The 21,318-nt window shown below is 45.0% G+C and overlaps 1 protein-coding gene across 1 annotated transcript in view; it reads left to right on the forward strand.

Annotated features, from left to right (window-relative positions):
• The first annotated feature begins 4,213 nt into the window (after window positions 1–4,213).
• LOC129556551 (cilia- and flagella-associated protein 337-like) overlaps window positions 4,214–21,318 on the forward strand; it is a 136,556-nt gene continuing 119,451 nt past the window's right edge. The window contains 6 exon segments of the mRNA XM_088842823.1: window positions 4,214–4,250; window positions 5,399–5,518; window positions 5,521–5,624; window positions 13,966–14,019; window positions 14,321–14,404; window positions 20,482–20,547. Coding sequence (XP_088698949.1) covers window positions 4,214–4,250; window positions 5,399–5,518; window positions 5,521–5,624; window positions 13,966–14,019; window positions 14,321–14,404; window positions 20,482–20,547 — 465 coding nt within the window.

The raw sequence follows: 21,318 nt of genomic DNA on the forward strand, positions 1-21,318 counted from the left end.
ATCCAGAAGGGTCAGGGATGAGAGCAGGGAAAGGCAGGGAGCCAGAGGCATCAGCCGGGTTGGGGTCATGATAAGAGAGAGTAACAGGAGCACAGATTGACTTGGTGACTGGGGAGGGAGAGGGAGAAAGAGGAAAATGATGACTAAGCTTCTGAGCTTGAACAGTTTGTCAAATGGTGCCTGTTTCCAGGAAAGTGGAGTAGAAAGAATGATAAAGGACTCGGGCTCTGAGGCTGGTTCAAAGGTGGGGTCATTCCGAGGAAACCAACAGGAACCGTGTACGGCAGGCTGGAACCAAGAGACAGGAGGAGAGACTCTGCCCCCAGTGAGGGCTGCCCTGGGTCTTTAGAAACAGAGAGACTCTCACCTCCTCCTCCTAAATCTCACTGGGTGAGACTGGAGGTCTGGCTCCGGAGTTTGCCCTTGCTTGAATCTCCCTCATTCTTAAATCCTCGGGCCTTATCTTTCCTATTATCGGCCCCAAGCTCTGATCCCCTGTTAAGCTGTGTGCACAATCTCCCCTGCATTACTAACCTTGAGGATCACTCCCTGTGAGCGTGGGCTTCAGTGACATTCACATTTCTGCATGAGAACAAGACGCCCTCCACCCAGGTCTTCTCTGGGCCCCTTATCCTACAGCAACCCCTGTGGCGACCTCGTTTGACAGACGGCCCCTGCGGTGATGTGTCCAGATCTCTTCTGTGCCCCTGACCTCCATTTCCAATTGCCGGTTGGACCTCTCTCCCTGGATATCTCAACAGGAGCTTCAGTTCAATATGCCCCCAGTGGAATGATTTATCTTAAATTGCGGGTCAGTTTTCCTTTCTGTTTTCCTGATAGCCTCTTCCCATTCTTGTCCTCCAGAATCCTGGTCCCATCTCCCCCAGCCTCCAGAGTCACGGAAGTCTGTTACCAGCCCCCACTCCACACCTCCATTCCCACTGCTGTCTTGGTTCAGGCCTCAGCAGTTCTCTACAAGACTCCTGCAAACTGTCCCTATCCCTCCCAATCTCTCTCCTTCATGCTGCAGAGAGAAGGTTCTTCTTCAAAGGCTTGTTGAGATGGCTTTTCATTTCCTTGAAGACGAAATCCAGCCTCCTAAACATGACACGCACTAGATACACAGGGGTCGGGAGCTGACACCCATTGTTTTATTTGCTCTGTCTTTTCCTGCAAGGCACTGTCCCCTCTAGTCTGCCAGGAAAACTAATACTTATCTTTTTGGTGACTTCTCCTTTGAGAAGCACCTCCCTACCCTGACTAGTCACAGTTAAGTGCTTTCTCTCTGTTTAATGCCAGGGCTCCAACAGACTTGACACTTAACAGAGTATTAAAATTATTGGCTCCCCTAACAGCCCTCTGTTTTGTGTTGATGGTCCCAACGTCTAGCTCAATGTCTGGTATGATCACGAACTTAACAAAGTAGATCAAAGTGAGAGAATGGATGAAGAAATGAAACAGTGCTTCACACCACCATGCCACTATTTGCTGTCCAGTTGTTCAGTCATTAAGCTGTGTCCAACTCTTTGCAATTCAGAGACAACTTGTTCTTTCAATTTGGCTTTTTGGAAGAAACAGAAATCCCCTCAAGGTGAGTCAACCCAAGGGGCTTTGTGGTGGGGACACACATGCAATGACTGGGAATCTCATGGAAATCTTGGAAGGGGAAGCTGTCTCTAAACTGGGCCTTCATGGGGCAGAGTCGGGAGTGGCTTGGACTCTGAGGGTATTTGGGAGCCAAGGAGCAATAGCTCAAAAGCTCTGCTCTGGAGCCTCCCTGCTCATATACCTCAGCTCACTCCACTTGTCTGTGTTTTTGTCTGTCCTGCCTTTATTTTCTGAACATTTTCCCCACCATTTCCTGAACACTTTTCAAAAGTCCTAGTTAAACACTGAGAGAGAGACTCACACCGACCAGCTCATCTTTTCAACAGTCCTCAGGTTGATGGACATATTTTACTCTTCACCTGTGCGCAAGAGTGTCAAGGGTATTTGATTAGCATTTTGTAGGATAGAACGAGGCAGGATCAGCCTTAATAACAACAACAATAATAGCTAACCTGTCTGGAGTACCTACTGTGTGCCTTACACAGATCTACGTACTTGACATACATTGTAACATTTACTTTACTTTTTACCCTATGAGGTGGGCACTATAATCACAACTTTTTCAGTTGGGGAAATTAAATATTATAAGCCGTGGAGCTGTTTCTCTATACTCTGCCACCCCAGAGAAAGGTTGTGTGTCTGCAATGCTTCTATTTCCTAACCTCTTTTCTCCTCTTCAGCCCCTCACCCTGCAGAGATTCATGCTCTCATTTTAGTTATACAAAGAGTTTAGTTTAAATGTTCCATGGTCCAAACAAAACCATCTCTACTCTTTCTCCCCTCCCCAACCCGCCCAAATCCTGCCCCACTCACTTCACCCCAGCTCCCTGCCTTTCTGTTCACCTGACCCCAGAAAGTCTCATTTGTTGGGTAAGGCCTGCCATTATTAGAGGAGTCTTTCCTCCAGAACAGATTTTATGTTCTTCTGGTCACAATAGAATAAAATTTCAAGGCATCAAGAGTGAGAGATTCTTCAAAGGGTTTCACAGTCTCTGAAGACTCAGTTCCTACAAGGAGCTTCCAGGATGCCAAAAGGGGGCCCTCTTAATCATCCAATAATCCTAAACCCTGATGAGGACCCATGGTCTTCCCCAGAACCTACAGCTGGGCCTCTGATGGGATAACCTTTTTGTTCCTTTTTGTTCCTTTTTCCAGGGCCCAAATACAAGCCCAGTTAATTGAAGTTCAGTTCAGTTCACTTCAGTCGCTCAGTTGTGTTAGACTCTTTGCGACCCCATGGATTGCAGCAAGCCAGGCCTCACTGTCCATCACCAACTCCCGGAGTTTACTCAAACTCATGTCCATTGAGTCAGTGATGCCATCCACCATCTCATCCTCTGTCTTCCCCTTCTTCTCCCACCTTCAATTTTCCCCAGCATCAGGGTCTTTTCAAATTAGTCAGTTCCTCACATCAGGTGGCCAAAGTATTGGAGTTTCAGCTTCAACATCAGTCCTTCCAATGAATATTTAGGACTGATTTCCTTTAGGATGGACTAGTTGGATCTCCTTGCATTCCAAGAGACTCTCAAGAGTCTTCTCCAACCCCATAGTGCAAAAACATCAATTCTTCAGTGCTCAGCTTTATAGTCCAACTGTCATATCCATACATGACTACTGGAAAAACCATAGCTTTGACTAGATGGACTAGTTGGCAAAGAAATATCTCTGCTTTTAAAAAAGCTGTCTAGGTTGATCATAACTTTTCTTCCAAGGATCAAGCATCGTTTAATTTCATGGCTGCAGTCACCATCTGCAATGATTTTGGAGCCCCCCAAAATAAAGTCTGTCACTATCTCTACTGTTTCCCCGTCTATTTGCCATGAAGTGTTTGGACTGGGTGCCATGATCTTAGTTTTCTGAATGTTGAGTTTTAAGCCAACTTTTTCACTCTCCTCTTTCACTTTCATCAAGAGGCTCTTTAGTTCTTCTTCGCTTTCTGCCATAAGGGTGGTTTCATTTGCATATCTGAGGTTATTGATATTTCTCCCAGCAATCTTGACTCCACCTTGAGATTACAAACTTCTTTTGCCTTATTTGGCAACCAAAGAGATGAGTTTCTCCCTAACCTATTTATTAAAAAAAAAAATCCAATAAACAAGATCTTTAAATCAAGGAAATTTAAGCAAGAGTCTAGAAAGTGCTACTCTGAGTACAAATACAGAAGGGCAAAGTAGTTTTTTTTTTTTATTTCAAATCTGTTATTGCTTTTGTTTCCCTAAGATGGAAACATGAAAAAAGCAGCCATCCCAGGCACCTTTGGGGCTTTCCTGAGCAGCCCCCAAAACAGTGTTGTCAAATTAATAGCAATTAGAATCATTGCTTAAACAACTTGTCATTTATATCTAATTACCATGCGCTACAATAAAAATTATCATGACACATTCATTTTGTTGTAAGCTTTATTTAATTACAATCATTAACTTCCATTTTTTTGTCTTAGTTTACTGTTTGTTACATATATTGCCTGTTCAGAACTAAAAACATTTTAGAAACTAGTAGTTCTAGGGCTGTATTGGGTTCTCTCCCCCTCACCCCTTTCCGGTAAAGTCTTGCTGCCTTCTGTCTTGGTCAGTTTATAAGAGTCCTGTGGGATGCAGCCCTTAGCATGCAGCCAGTGCTGTTGGCCATTATCCTGCAGCCCGGTACCCTTAGTGGCCCTGCTTAACCATTGGTTGGTGCCACAGTGGCCCCTCCCACAAGCGACCAAATGTCAGAGAGCAACCATTAGTGGTCCTGCTCAGTCACTGGTCAGTACCACAGTGGGCCCCTCCCACAAGCAACTGTCAGTGAGCAACCATTAATGGCCTGTTCAGTCAACTGTAGTCAAAGCGGTGGTCCTCAGGCGAAGAGTGAGGTTAGAGACGGATCCTGGCTTCTCCCGGGGCTCACCCTGCCTATTGCCAGTGGGTGAACAGGCTGGCCCAGGAAACAGGCTGAAGGTGGTGTTCTACAGGGTTCCAGAGCCCTCACCAAGGCTGCCCACTGGCTGGGCCCAGGCCCTGAGGTGGCAGTGTACCTCTCCCCCATCCCTGCCTCTGCTACCTCATGGAAGCCACCGTCTGCATAGAACACCGTCTGTGGGATTGGCCCCTGCCTCTGGGCAGCCTGAGGAGCCTGCGAGAGGGCTGTGTCCCAGGCGTCTCGCTGCTTCATGGATGCTGTTTGGTCAGGGTCTGGGGACCTGGCCCTGAGGGAACCGCCAGCTGAGCTCTGCCTCCTCTCAAGCCAGGATGGGACCTCAGAGGATGAAAGTCATGCCTGTTGTGCCTGAGGCCCTGGTCATTTCTCCTGAGAACCAGGAATGACACTTATTTAGTGCAGATTTACAGGAACATCATTACCTGACCAGGACTTGACCTCGGGAAAGGCTGCACGACACCAAGGAGTTTAGACACTTCATCATGCCCCTCCCTCCCCTTTCCTAGAAAAGGGCTCTGCTGAGCGCTTTTGCGGAGTCTGGGGTTTAGGAGCTGAGCCACCTGTCTCCTCAGGGGCCCTACACTAAATCTTCCTCTGCACCAAAAGCAGACATTTCAGTATCTTTTGGCCCCACTGGGCCATGGGGCACAGAGACTTGTGTTTCAGTAACACATGAGGGCAGAGACCCTGCCTCCACCCCCTAAAGTCCTTTCCCCACTCTGGGTCCTCCTCTAAGAATGTGGCTTCTCAAAAGGGAAGGAGACCCAGGGTGACGGGGCAGCATGGGTGGAGTGGGACCCACTCTTCTGACCAGACTCAGACTGACGGGCCTGTGTCTGGGGATGGGATCGGGCCAGCATCCTAACCAAAGTCGCCATCCTGGGGGAGCCAGTCACCCTTCGAGCTCAGACCTGCCCCGCGGGACCTCGGCCTTCAGGGGAACAGGGCCGGCAGAATGCAGATGCCCCGTCCTGGTTGCTACGGGCCTGCCTCACCGGCAGAGGACACGCAGCTACTCGGTGGGAACTGAGGACCCCGCCCAGCCGAGGATGCTGCCTCCCCACGCGGACCTGGAGGGGAGTCTGCCAGCGGAAAAGGTGAGGGGGCGGCGAGCGGATGGCCTTGGTAGGCCAGTCGGGCTCTGGGGTAAGGCTGGGGACAGGGCTGGAATCCCCTGGGGCCCGTGGCCAGTGACCCTGCTTAAAGTGGGGTCCATATGGGGGATGCTGTGGCTTCCTCCCACGGAAGACCCATCCGGACCTGCCCCTGTTCACTGGGCCTTAGCTGGCCCACAGAGCAGGCACACCTCAGGGAGCATCACTCTAACCCGTTGGGGTCAGCCTCTCCAAGTCTCTTCTCCTGCCCTTTCAGTGTCCATCAACGTTTTCCCTCTTAGGTCCAATTCCTTTCCAGTCTCATTCTTTGCTTTCCACGGCCACAATTGCCTCTCTGGATTCATGCTAATATGTTAAGAGTATGAATACATTCCATTTAATCCGTTTCATTTGAGTTTAATTCAGCAAATATTTATGGGGCAATAGCATATACCCAGCCCTAGAGAAAAACTCCAATTTAAACAAAATACAGCCCCTCAAGACTTTACACAACCAGCACGGTTTTTCCTCAAAGGAAAAATGAGATTTTTAAAATTTTAATAATAGTATATGTATGTTAATGTTCTCTGGAAATCTAACAAGCACAGCAAATCGATGATTTCATGATTACTGTTGTTTAGGATGAGGCGGAGAAGGCAATGGCACCCCACTCCAGTACTCTTGCCTGGGAAGTCCCATGGACAGAGGAGCCTGGTGGGCTGCAGTCCATGGGGTCGCTAAGAGTCAGACACGACTGAGCGACTTCACTTTCACTTTTCACTTTCATGCATTGGAGAAGGAAATGGCAACCCACTCCAGCGTTCTTCCCTGGAGAATCCCAGGGACGGGGGAGCCTGGTGGGCTGCCATCTATGGGGTCACACAGAGTCGGACACGACTGAAGCGACTTAGCAGCAGCAGCAGCAGCAGGATGAGGCTAAAGAAGGAAGCATGTACAAGTCTATTTAAAGAAAAATATTAAACAAAAGAAATGACAAGAATCTGTGCAGGTGATGGACTCATGACTAATTGTTAAGAAACAGAAGCTCAATAATAGAGAAAGATGTGTATCCAAAGGCCTGTACCCCATCCAAAAGGAGGGGGAAATGACTTCTGGCTTTGGGGATAAGGAAGGCTTCAGGGAGGAAGTGTCATATGAGATGGGCCTTCAAGGATCTCTCAGAGTTTTTCTAAGATGATATGAAGTGGAGGCCACCCCACATAGAGGAAACTGCATACTAAGTCACACAAGTGATTAAAGTAAACAGGGTCTGAGGAGCAGGAATGGGATGGATGCTGGACAGTGAGGTTGGAAATGGATGATGAGGAGTTAAAAATTAGGGACTTCCCTGGCAATCCAGTTATCAAGACTTTGGACTCTCACTGCCAAGGACCTGAGTTCAATGCCTTGTTGGGGAACTAAGATCCCCTAAGCTGCGTAGTGGGGGCGGGGAATTCAGTTTTGTTCTTTTTGCTGTTGTGACCTATGCAGATAATATATCAAAAGAAGCTTTCCTCAGAGTGCGGATCGGCATAGTGAGGGCAAGAGTAGTTGATGGGTCAGGAGACTGATTTGCTGGAATATGGCTGGCATCTAAAACAATGACAGATAATAATATCAGAGAGCATCTTCCGAATAAGCACAATTAGTGCATTGTGAAACTTTTGTTACCTAAGTGTGTACTGAGTCATGATGTCAAATGATTCAGAAAAGTCTGAAACGAGTTGACTCCGTGTGATGAGACTTCCCCATGTGATGTCACCTGCAGTGCAGGAGACACAGGAGACTTGGGCTCGATCCCTGGGTCAAGAAGATCTCCCAGAGGAGGAAAACGGCAACCACTCGAGTATTCTTGCCTGAAAAACCCCATGGACAGAGGAGCCTGATGGGTTATAGTCCAAAGGGTCACAAAGAATCAGACATGACCGAGCGACTAAGCATGCACACATGATAAGACTTTCAGCTTGTGAGGACCTTCACGAACAGTCTATTTCTGGTCACCTCTCAAGTCTGTTCAGCCATGCAGGTTCTACAGTCACCTTCACCTTGCCCATCAAACCCTTTTTCAGTCTTCCAGGCTTCTGTGAGGAAGTCTTAGGCGTTGTCAGAGGTTGTGGGACATTTCCTGGTTAAGGGTGAGTTTTTCACTGACTGCAGCCAGCCGGGTGATGCTCCTTTGCTGACTGGAATAGCCAGCTTTTTCATTGGAATAGCTATTTCACTGGAATAGCCTGCAGTGACCCAGGCCATACTACTTGTGGCCAGGCGGCTGCCTCTGAGGCGTGAGGCTCCCTGTCACTCTCTGGGAATAGTGACAGGCTCTGGAGCTCCTGGTGCAAAGTCTGTGTGGGCTGGTGCAGAGTCCAGGCTATACAGGAGCATGTTGGATGCTGCCACTTCAAAGTAAGAGGCATGGCTTTAATGACACATATTTAAATGAGTTGTGGGAAAACAGGCACCCAGCAGCTATTTTTAATTTGTGTTAAAACTAGAAGAACCAGAGTTGCTCATAGAGTACTGGCTTTGGATACAGGAGATGAAGACTTTTTCGGCTCTACCATGGACTTCCTTGGTGAACTGCCTTCTCCCATCCTCAGCTTCCCCACTGTAAGGAAAACGGGTGACTGTTGGGGTTCTAAGACCCTTTCCGGCTCAGTCCTTCTCTGTCTCTTTCTCCATCGCCTTGCTCTTGGTACAGCTTTGTTGCTTGTTGCTTATGTTCTCACTCCTCCCTTTAATGCTCGTGGCAAACAGAGCAAATCCATCCTGGCTTTTCCCTGCTGAGAGCCTCAGAATTCTTCTCAACACAGTACTCGACCGCTGCAGCTGATCTGCTCTCTGCACATGCAAGGTCAGCTTTGCCATTCTGATTTGCTAAGGCTGGCAGAAGCGTTTCTCTTCTCTCTCTATTTTTTAACCACTAAGAGGCTATAGAATCTAACCAGGCAGCTGGAAAAGCAGCGAAGTACTCATTTTAGATTAATTTACAGAAGCAAACTGGGAAATGCTTGGGCCGCTCCTTGCAACAAATTTGGATCTCTTAAAAGCTTGTATAAGCTGTAGAATATCCCCGTGGTAGGAAGTCTTTAATACTCACTGAAGGAAGGAGGAGGTCTGACTCTTCAAGTGTCACCATACTTTTAGCCTTATAACATATAATACCTCCAAATAAAGTAAAAGTAACTCCAAGTAAAGAGGAATTTAAAGTTCACTTTTATGGAACCAGTCACTTGGGTTGAAACAATTCACTCTGATTTTTAGACTCTGTGGAGAAGAGACATGAGTGACGTGGCCGTTAGAGTGGCCATTAGAAGTGACCATTAGGGGTCTGGAAGTCCATGTCCCTCCTGTCAACCTATCTGCCTGTGTTCTCTTGGGAGCTGGCTAGGGACCACGGGCAGAGGTGGGACAACAGAAAAGAAAGCCGGTACCAGGTCCTGGTGCCAGGATTTGCTTGTTGTAGGGAGCCAGGAAAGTTAATTGACCTCCCTGAGCCTTAGTTTCCTGATCTATAAAATGGGGACCATACTAGTATCTCCCTCACAGAGTTGTTATAAAGATGAAGGGAAAATATGCATGCAAAGTACCCAGCAACTGACACATAATAAGCTCAATGAAGGTTAGATGCTAGTGGCAGCGCTGCCTAAGGCTATATTAATTGAAGTGGAAGCCACTTTCTAATATTCCTGCTCCTTTTTGTAATTGTTCAGTTGTTCAGCCGTGTCTGACTCTTTGCGACCCCATGGACTTCAGCAAGCCAGGCTTCCCCGTCCTGCACTGTCTCCTGGAGTTTGCTTTAACTCCTGTCCACTGACTGGAGTGATGCTGTGCAACCATCTCATCCTCTATCACCTCCTTCTCCTCCTGCCCTCAATCTTTCCCAGCATCAGGGTCTGTTCCAGTGAGTTGGCTCTTCACATCAGGTGGCCAAAATATTGGAGCTCCAGCTTCATCAGTCCTTCCAATGAATATTCAGGGTTGATTTCCTGCTCCTTAAATGGCTAAAAAGACAGTCTTTTTTTTAAAGCCTCAATTTATTGTGGATTTTAAAGTTTCTGGCAGAATCACACAGGCCTTTTTTTTTTTTTCAAACTCTTCTTCCCATGATTATGATCTGTGTCACACAAGAAAAAAACTGCTTTCACAATGTAGGCTCCCTGGAGAATGCCCTATAGCCCTGCTGTTTCCTCTTCCTTAGGACCTTCTACCATGGGAGCCCCTAAATTTCAACCTGGAAAACTCCTCAAATCTTCTGCAATTACCATCTTCTTTAGAATCTTAAGACTACAGGATTGTAACTGTCTGTTTTCTGAAGCTATAGAGACAGCAACTCAAGGAACAGATTTTCAAAAGGATACTTTATTCGATTAATTAGTCAATTCCCTTGTCGTAGATGTGAAATTACCCCTAAACCATCCAGACTGAGGAGACTCTACAGTGAGAAGCAAAGAGCTGCTGGGGTGGAACAATAGGAGTTCTGATTTGCATTGCAAATGAGCAACCAGCAGGCAAATGAATCCTTATGGGAAAGCCACTCTTATCATAAAAACTGCTTGCTTTGGGGAGACTGCAGTGTAAGGACAAACAGATCAGAGCTCCATGAATCCTCCCCAAAACAGGATCTTAGAGAATTATCCAGGTAGCTCTCTCCGAAATTGCATATGTACACACCAAAATGCATTGCTGGGCAATAGATAATATGTTTAAAACTAGACGCCACAATTATGGACTGAGTTATTTATGGTTGTCACTATAGCTACGATAGTTTGGAAATAAAATAGTCCGGCTTTTCTCTGTTTTTATTTGTAGGAAAACAAGTCATTCAAGCTTTTTAGTGATACAATGCAACTGGCTGTCGATGGCAGTTACAAATTTTCAAGCCCTGCCAAGCACAGGAGTACCCAGAAGGGACATATGTTTTCTCTGCTTTGTGTTCCAAATCTGCCTTAAAAATATGCAATTAAGTGAAGGCCTGATTTATATTTTCAAGGAAAAACACAATAATGGCTCTGTTTTGTAGCTGTATTTCTACTGCTGCCTTTTCAAAAGAAATTGGCTAATGATCACTGGGTCTTTGCTCTCGGTCATGACATATGAAAATTTGATGAGGTCTGTGAGATTTAAGAACTGACTTCTAAAATGCAATGGAAATTCAGTGAACATCGTTTGGTACTGCCACCCTGAAAAATCTTCTGTGGTTAGAGTGTTCATTCACTTCCTTATTTTTGTGGACAGTGGGAGAAGGGAGGCAGGAAGCAGGTGTATTTGTAACCAGGACGCAAAGATGGAATGGAATGACCAGGATAAGAAAGAGCAAACCTTTGAAGGTACCAGAGTCTATAGGTGTGTCAGGAAACTAAGTAGGAGGAAGGGTGAGTAGGATATTTTGGGGAGTTGAAGGGATGGCTCTGGGGAGAAGTTATGAAGGGGGAAAGCAAGGCTTTTCAGTCACATTTTATACTTAATTGAAAATTGCTGTAAAACCTTTTATAAATTATATAATCACCAGCTTTGATTTCACACTCTTCATTACTATTACTAATGATGGCATTCACTTTATTTTCTCAGAAGCATTTCTAGTAAATTTAAGATGAGAAGATGAGTTAGTCTCTCTCTGGATTGGGGAGCCCCCTCCTGAGAAGGAGGCAATTTTTTGTTATTTGTTCTTTTTCAGTAATGGAGGCAGAAAAAGATGAAAGGCCAATTTCACATAATAAGGTGGTTAGTGGACAGATCATGATTATGGTATAGATTTCAGGAAATTCTGAAGCTAGGGAGAAAAAATATTCAGGAGCACTAGAAAGACAGAAGTTATGCAGTAAGGATAACATATCTGCAATATGTTTTGATTGCTGTGTACAAATCTAGAGCCACCACTTTCTAGGGATATGTTTTTAGGATTATAAATTTGAGAATAAATGGCTTATGTAACATATAGTCTCATAATGTATATTGTATCTTAAATACAATTGTAAAGGTTTAGAGAATATAATATGAAAATTTTAAATAATATCAAGTTTTTCCCATAATATTCCAACCTTATGGGGAATAATTTTCAAATCTTTAAAAATTGTTTCACGCAAAAGACACATGTACCCTAATGTCCATCACAGCACTATTTTCAATAGCTAGGACATGGAAGCAACCTAGATGTCTATCAACAGATGAACGTATAAATAAGCTGTGGTACATATATACAATGGAATATTACTCAGCCATTAAAAGGAACACATTTGAGTTAGTGCTAGTGAAGTAGATGAACCTAGAGCCTATTATGCAGAGTGAAGGAAGTCAGAAACAGAAAGACTAATATTGTATATTAATGCATATATATGGAATCTGGAAAGATGGTGCTGATGAATCTATCTGCAGGGCAGCAGTGGAGATGCAGACATAGGAAACAGACTTGTGGACACAGGCAGGGAAGGAGAGGGTGGGAGGAGCTGAGAGAGTAGCATTGAAACATATACATTACCATATGTAAAACTACACAGCCAGTGGAAATTGCTGTATGACGCAGGGAGCTCATATCCAGTGCTCTGTTACAACCTAGATGGGGGAGATGGGGTGGGAGGTGGGAGCGAGGTTCAAGAGGGAGGGGATATATATATACCTATGGCTGATTCAAGTTGATACATGGCAGGAACCAACACAATATTGTAAAGCAATTATCCTCCAATTAAAGATAAACACATTTTAAAAAATTGTTTCACCCTCTGGAAGTCCCATCTTGGGTGGAGGATTAGAAGTCACATGCTCTTAGAGGGCACTATCTTCTTGTTTGGTCTTGGGTGTGAGCCTGGTACACTCTCACTGCTTTTGTGGATGCTGGAGAAGGCTTAATCTAAGCAAGTGATGAATTAATTCAGGGTAATATCTTTTATTGGGGAGGAGAAATAGCCCCTCAGTTTGATGGAATCATCCTTAACATGTATTTGAATACTGTTAGGGTCTTTCTCTTGGTCAGTTTTTTTAAACATTACCTCCAAGGTTCTGCTCTTGCCAGAAGAGCCTTATAGGGAAATTTTAAGTGGAAACTACAGTTGGAGTGTTTTCCCATTCTAGAGGTAGGTTTCCAATTTTGTTCCTCAGTGAAACAAGTTAACAAGTAATTATTGAGTCCCTCAAGACAGAATTTGGCAGGTACTTAAATTTTACAAGATGGTGGATCTCCCTGTAGCTTTGGTGTCAGTCTGAGTTTTATGGTAAAGGCCACCACCCTGGAAGCTTGAGGTGATCATAGAGATTTCAGAAGATGATCCTATTGAGGACATGCTGATTTTCTGCTTTGCTATCTTCCTCTGGCCTCGTGAGACCAGAGGAAGAACATAAGAGCAAGAACATAAGAGCTTAGTTTGTCTCTACCCACTATGACAATTTATTCATTCTTTATAAGCCAGAAGTTTAAGGATTTTTATTTATAAAGGCCAAACTCTTTGTGAACGTATGGACTGTATCCCACCAGGCTCCTCTCTCCATGGAATTTTCCAGGCAAAATATTAGAGTGGGTTTCCATTCCCTTCTCCAGGGGATCTTCCCAACCCAGGGATCAAACCCAGGTCTCCTGCATTGCAGGCAGGTTCTTTACTGTCTGAGCCACCAGGAAAGCCCCAGCCGAACTGTTGAGATAATAGTTACAAGACTTGAAGGTGAGGTAGAGGCATTGGAGTCTGTTTATTGAACTAAGGATGGCCTCAGTTCAGTTCAGTTCAGTTCAGTCGCTCAGTCGTGTCCGACTCTCCGCGACCCCATGAACTACAGCACGCCAGGCTTCCCTGTCCATCGAAGGTTAATGAAATCCCCTAACACCAAGAGTACCAAGAGTCTCTGGCAATAGCTTCAGAGAATTTACCGCAGAAAAAGGGGCCGTAGGTCAGTTCCCCCAGGGTCTCCTCCTGGTTCAGCCTAGATGAGATGGACCAGGGAGCAGAGGATGTGACACAAGGCAGTGCTAATGCGTTGGACTCCTGAGAGGGAAAAGAGCATCTTTGGAATGTGATCTGGCAAAATATTTTCAGTCTTCCTTTTCTGGTGTCAGTCCAGTCCCTGCTCTTTTCTCTCCCAGTTCAATGCCTGTCCTCTTCTTTCCTTCCACCTCCTTGCCACCTCTTCCTTCCAGCCCAGCTGGGCCAAGCCTGCCCCAGAGCTGGGGGCTGAGGAATCAGCTGAGTTGGAGTCGAGACGGGAACAGTGAAGGTTGGAAGAGCCTAAGTGTTACTCACAGGCTCAGCTACCCATTGGCCTCCCATAGAGGAAGGAATCACGGCTTTCCAGAAATTGCATTTGATGGGCATTCCTATTATCATTATATGTGTTTAATTTATTTTCTTTTTGTTTTGAGGAGATTGAACATCAAATGACTCCTAAAGAGTTACAGCACTTAAATGCACTCTTTCAGGTAGGACCTGAGCAGGTGAGCTTTCTGATTCTTTTTTGGATGGTTGATTTTTCAGTGAAAAGTACAATCCTTTTAATTCCTATAGAATAGCATTGAAGAATAAATTCTCTGTAATTGTCACTTCTTAATGAAATTAGAAACAAATTTTGAATGCATCAGAGAAGTGAACAAAAGGGATAGCATGTTAGGAATTGACAGAGTTCAAGGTAGGTCCAATTAGACATTCCATTTTTTGGACTCTTGCTCCCAGACTAAACAAAATGCAACTTGTTCATAGCTAATTATTCTTTTTCCCTCCTAGGAGTTTGAGACGAGAGGAAGACAGCTGCTGGATATGGAAACTTTCAAATGCATAATGAAGCAGAGCATGAGGTCACAGAAGAAAGTAAATGGGTTTTATAAATGTTGGATCATTGAAACCACAGTTAAAACTTCAACTGTAGAAACCAATTAGGCTTGATGATCTATCTGCACAATCACTCTCAGCTCTGAACTGTGATTTCTGCTAAGATCCAGCTGACTTACTGAACAGTTTATATGGGAAAATATTTCTAAATTACTTAGTACCCTAGGCCAACAAGACACTTAGAGACTTTTCTGGAAAAGGAGAAAAAGGCTCTTATTAGATCACTGGTTCTTTGTATATGTGTGCTCAGCCGCTTCATTTGTTTGACTCCTTGCGACGCTATGGACTGTAGCCTGCCACAGTCCTCTTTCAATGGGATTTTCTAGGCAAGAATACTGGAGTGGGTTGCCATTTCCTCCTCCAGGGGATCTTCCCAACCCAGGGATCAAATGAGTCTCCTGCATCTCCTGCACTGATAGGCAGATTCTTTACCAATGAGCCATCAGGAATATGGGTTGTTCCCAAAGAGTTGGGCGTTTTTCCCACCCTCTCTCAGCCATCTTAGTTGCCTGGTTTTTGGCCCAGAGTATGAAATCTTATTGAATATTTTAGTCTGTTCAGGCTATAAAAATGCCATAAAAAGAGTGGCTTATAAATGATAAGCCTTTATTTCTCACAGTTCTGGAGGCTGGAACAAGGTCAAGGTGCCCAAAGTCTCTGGTGAGGGTCCTCTTCCAGGTTTCAGACTTCTCGTTGGATCCTCCCAGGGAAGAAGGGACAAGGGAGCTCTCTGGGGTCTCTTGCATAAGATCACAAATCCTATTCTTGAGGGTTCCATGTTCATTCCCCAAGCATCAACCTCCCAAAGGTCCCACCTCCTAATACCATCTCACTGGGCATTAGGGTTTCAATATATGAACTGGAGTGGGACACATTCAAGCCATAGCAATGAATAGGCTACACTCATAAGATAAAATACAGGCTATATCAAGAGAGGCTGCTTACACTCTACTTTCTAAGGTTTCATTGCATCTTAAACTGTAAAAAAAAAAAAAAATTCAAGGTAAAGTTCTATAGTCTTGTCCCTGGAGTTTGAACAAAACCCCACCATTGTCAGACTGTAAGCAGAAGAGGTCCCCAATGCCCCTTCTAGGTTACAAAGTGTCCAGTTTTGATGGCTACAGTAGAAGTTTAAGTGTGCTTAGAGTTTCATCTGCTGTGAAGTGATCATTAAATAGCACCTACCTTTTAAAAAATATCTACTCCATATGCATAATGTTAAACAAAAAACTTACTCTGGGTAGACAGAGGAGTGTTTTCAATAAATTTTTATCAGGTGCTTTAGATATTAACACACTGTAAATGAGCTATACTTCAATAATATAAATTTGAAAATAAATATATAAAGTATTCGGTGTTTTAACAACATCCCAGATCTTTTTAATCAAAGCAGTCTGGCTACCTACATTTTTAGCATGCCTGCTGGCCTAGCCGGTCGTCTCATTCTTTTCTCCTCTGATTCACTCACTCACTTATTCTTTCCATAAATATTTACCTGTGGCGCACAGAGTCAGCCAAGACATGGTCTCTGCCCTCAGGCAGGTCAGAGCTGGCCTAGAACTCAGTCTGGGTGCTGTGGGAACATCTAAAGCAGGGCAGGAAGCCAGGAAGTTCTCCTGGAAGAGATGAACCGTGGGCTGAGTTTTCAGGGGCCCAATGTAAAGGGTGAGTATTTCTGAAATGGGTGGCATTGAGGAATGGTGGTCTCACACCAAGCCCTGTGGTTGCCTTGGGGAGCAGAGAAGGTGATGCTCTATTTTCCTATTTCCGTATCTTCCCGTGTGCTGTTTCCTTATCCAGAATGCTTCCCTCCCGTTTTTTTTGCCAGAGTAATAATCCTCTCTGTTTCCTGATTTTTCTTTATATTCCCAGAATTCAGGACCATGCCTGGCACATTTGGTTCAGTTCAGTTCAGTCGCTCAGTTGTGTCCGACTCTTTGCGACCCTATGAATCACAGTATACAGGTGCCCAAATAAATGCTGCTGCATGAGTGAATGACTTCAAGGCAATGTAGTCATCGTGGACTCAGTTGAGTCTGTCCTAGCTGAAGGAGAAGGGGATAACAGAGGATAAGACGGTTGGATGGCATCACCGACTCAATGGACATGAGTTTGAGCAAACTCCGGGAGACACTGAAAGACAGGGAAGCCTAGAGTGCTGCAGCTCATGGGGTCACAAAAAGTTGGACACGACTGAGCGCCTGAACAGCAATTTTCCTAGAAGTAGCTGCTGCTTCTTTTAAGCTGATAGTGATCTGCAGTTTCCTGTAACACAGAAGTTATTTTTTGCACTACATTGCTGACTCACCATAAGCCCAATAGACAGCAAATGCCATGAGGGCAAGTAAGGTATCTTTCAGCTCTGAAGCCACAACATCCAGCACAAAGCTTGGCACCCGACTGGTGCTCAACAAGTGAGCAATGTGAGGCGGCAGTGGTCCAGTGTCCCTCACATAGTCGTGCTGAGAAGGCAGTTCCCCAGGCAGGGGCAGAGGTTATTCATGTAAACACAGGCTCCCCAACTCAGCTCTGGCTGATGGAAGAAGCTGGGCATCTCTAGGCAGAGTCACGATGCTGCTAGGCCAAGGGGTGGTCATGTGACAACCAGTGCACTGCCTGAGGGCCCACTCCCACCGTGGCCCTTGCCTGCTGGTGGTGGCCAGGCAGACCCATGCCTCTCCCAGACTCTGTTTTGTGGTGACAGGGGAGGCCCGGGTGGGCAGCCTGAGCCCAGGCAGTGATGGCCCTCCTTTTTTGTTTTCACGTCCCTCTCTGGTCCTAGTCTCTCAGGAAGCCACCCCTCTGGGTGTTTTGGTTTGTTTTCATTCTAAAAGTATTTGTTACAAACTTTGTGCATGGTATTGTCTTGTTGCCATGGTAATGTCTGCACTGGAAGCCACACCCAGGAATGCAGAGCATGTCTCCTTGGGAGCATGACTTAGAGGGCACTGGGCTGACCTTAGTCCACAGCCAGGGTCTCTCCTCACGACCCCTACACTGGCACTGGGTTTCGACTCACCATGGGGTGATGCCCTGGAATCTTGGGGATCAGGCATCATCTCTCTTTCTCCATTTTGTTGTCATTACTGTGCAAAGGCAAACACCCCTGAGACTTGTAAGAGAAAAGCCAACATCTCACTCCCCAAAATAGACATAAAACCTGACCATCTCTAGTGAAGCTGCAATTATGGAATCCTTTGAGAGGACTTGAAAGGTCACTTATATATAACCTCTTCAGTGCACAAATTCTCTCTTCTGTGAGACAAGAGCCAGCATCTGCTTGAATACCTTAAGTTAAAGGCAACTTCAGCTAAAGGTAGCCCACTTCCCATTTCAAGGTTGGAGAGCTCTGACCTTAATTTTTTTCTCTTTATGAACTGCAATTGGTCTATTTTGACTTTCTACCCATTAGCCCAGTTTCTAATCTTTGAACCGCTCTATAAGAATACACAAAAGAACTGTACAAAAAAGATCTTCACGACCCAGATAATCACGACGGTGTGATGACTCACCTAGAGCCAGACATCCTGGAATGTGAAGTCCAGTGGGCCTTAGAAAGCATCACCATGAACAAAGCTAGTGGAGGTATGGAATTCCAGTTGAGCTATTTCAAATTCTGAAAGATGATGATGTGAAAGTGCTGCACTCAATATGCCAGCAAATTTGGAAAACTCAGCAGTGGCCACAGGACTGGAAAAGGTCAGTCTTCATTCCAGTCCCAAAGAAAGGCAATGCCAAAGAATGCTCAAAATACCGCACAACTGCACTCATCTCACACGCTAGTAAAGTCATGCTCAAAATTCTCCAAGTCAACTTTCAGCAATACGTAAACAGTGAATTTCCAGATGTTCAAGCTGGTTTTAGGAAAGGCAGAGGAACCAGAGATCAAATTGCCAATATCCACTGGATCATCAAAAAAGCAAGAGAGTTCCAGAAAAACGTCTATTTCTGCTTCATTGACTATGCCAAAGCCTTTGACTGTGTGGATCACAATAAACTGGAAAATTCTGAAAGAGATGGGAATACCAGACCACCTGACCTGCCTCTTGAGAAACCTGTATGCAGGTCAGGAAGCAACAGTCAGAACTGTACATGGAACAACAGACTGGTTCCAAATAGGAAAAGGAGCATGTCAAGGTTGTATATTGTCACCCTGCTTATTTAACTTATATGCAGAGTACATCATGAGGAACGCTGGGCTGGAAGAAGCACAAGCTGGAATCAAGATTGCCGGGAGAAATATCAATAACCTCAGATATGCAGATGACACCACCCTTATGGCAGAAAGTGAAGAGGAACTAAAAAGCCTTTTGATAAAAGTGAAAGAGGAGAGTGAAAAGGCTGGCTTGAAGCTCAACATTCAGAAAACGAAGATCATGGCATCTGGTCCCATCACTTCATGGGAAATAGATGGGGAAACAGTGGAAACAGTGTCAGACTTTATTTTTTGGGCTCCAAAATCACTGCAGATTCTGATTGCAGCCATGAAATTAAAAGACGCTTACTCCTTGGAAGGAAAGTTATGATCAACCTAGATAGCATATTAAAAAGCAGAGACATTACTTTGCCAACAAAGGTCCATCTAGTCAAGGTTATGGTTTTTCCAGTGGTCATGTATGGATGTGAGAGTTGGACTGTGAAGAAAGCTGATCGCCGAAGAATTGATGCTTTTGAACTGTGGTGTTGGAGAAGACTCTTGTGGGTCCCTTGGACTGCAAGGAGATCCAACTAGTCCATCCTAAAGGAGATCAGTCCTGGGTGTTCATTGGAAGGACTGATCTGAGGCTGAAACTCCAATACTTTGGCCACCTCATGAGAAGAGTTGACTCACTAGAAAAGACCCTGATGCTGGGAGGGATTGGGGGCAGGAGGAGAAGGGGACAACAGAGGATGAGATGGCTGGATGGCATCACTGACTCGATGCACATGAGTTTGAGTGAACTCCGGGAGTTGGTGATGGACAGGGAGGCCTGGCGTGCTGCGATTCAATGGGTTGCAAAGAGTCGGACACAACTGAGAAACTGAACTGATGAGTTATCCATTCCTAGCTACTCAGTAGCTTAAAGCTACAAATTATCTCACAGTTTTTGTACGTTAGGGATCCAGTTGTGGCTTAGTTGGACTCTCTGTTTCAGGGTGTCTCATGGGGCTGCATCAGGGTATTAGTTATGCTAGGGTTTCATCTGAAAGCTTGACTAGGGAACAGTGCACTTCCAAGGACACATGATTGTTGCCAGGATTCAGTTTCTTGCAGGTTGTTGGACTAAGGCCTCGGTTTCTTGCTGGCTGTTTGTCCATTTCCAGGTAGACATCTCTACAAGGCAGCTCATAGCATGGCCACTGGCTTCCTCAAAGCCAGCAAGGGAGAGAGAGCCTACCAGCAAGACAGAAGTTATGATCTCATATAATCATAGAGGTGACATCCCCTTGGGGTTGACGTATTCAACTAGCTACCAGCAATTACTCAAGGAGAGGGGGTTAGTATTCATCAGGCATGAATACCAAAAGGCAGGGATCATGGGGTCCATCTGCCTGGACTGCCACACAGAAGAAATCTACTCTCTCTCCCATAGAATCATCCTTCTAATACTTGAAAGTAATTTTCACATCTTTTCATCTTGGCTATAGTCAAGTGAGTATCCTTAGTATCCCAGCCATTGTCCTCAGAACTTGCTATGCTGCTTATGTCAAAGTGGAGCCCCTAAACAGAGTTCAGTTCTCTGACTGGAACTGACCAGTGTGGAGTGGGACCTCCTGGGAGCATGAGCACTGGGAGACCCACAGCTCCTTCTACTAATTAAGGCTTGATTTCAAAGATAGAAGTTCTAGAAGCCAATCTTTCACTGCAGAAGAGTTTTGGTGTCAGTGCACTAAATTCAGATTAAGAGTCCTATAAATGTTTTAGAGCAAACATTCCAGAGTTCTTTGAGTATTATGTATTTTTGAATATGAAATTTCATAAATTGGAAAAATGAAAATTTTCTCCTCCTTCTATATCCCCCTACCCACCAACCTAGTGAATAGTTTACTCTGAAAACATTCTTTTTTCTCTCTAGAGTGTTAAACAAATAGAGCAACTTTTCCTGAAAATAGACTATGAAGCAGTGGGCAGAAATCAGTGGGTAAGTTGGGTTGTGTTTTGTGAATCAGACTTGAAGTTACTGAGGAAAGTGTATAAAATGTTTGTTTCCGAGCCTTTCTGGAGTATGCTATGCCCCTTAGTACATTTGCCAATTTGAAGGTGAACCAAGGGGACATACACGTTTACAGTTTTCAAGCTCTTGTATATCAGGTTAACTAGGAGTTTCAGTAGCTCAGGCAAGTCCTGAGAAGGCTTTCCTAAAACCAGGGAATGAAGGACATAGTTGCTACATTGCATGCATGCGTGCTAAGTCGCTTCAGTAGTGTCTGATTCTTTGCAACCCCATGGACAGTAGCCTGCCATTCTCTAGGCAAAAAAACTGGAGTGGGTTGCCACGTCTTCCTCTAGGGGATGCTCCCCCAACCCAGGGATCAAACCTGTGTCTCTTATGTCTCCTGCAGGTTCTTTACCACTAGTGCCACCTGGGTATTTGCTACCTTTCATGCATGCTAAGTCACTTTGGTTGTATTTGATGCTTTGTGACCCTATAGACTGTAGCCTGCCTGGCTCCTCAGTCCATAGGGATTTGCTACCTTACGCAAAAGCAAAAGTGAAACACCAGTGAGCAAGAAATCCTATGAACAAGCAACACCTAATGATAATCAGATCCCTGACACACACGGAAACTATTTAGAACAAGGACAGCCACAGAGTAATTTTTCAACAAATACTATCATCATCATCGTCATCATTAATGTTTCATCATCATCGTCATCATTAATGTTTTCCAATTTGGATTGTACAATAATGA

The sequence above is a fragment of the Moschus berezovskii genome, chromosome 13 (genome assembly GCF_049115385.1).
Source record: "Moschus berezovskii isolate FMDL1 chromosome 13, NW_MosBer_1.0, whole genome shotgun sequence".
NCBI lineage: Eukaryota > Metazoa > Chordata > Mammalia > Artiodactyla > Moschidae > Moschus > Moschus berezovskii.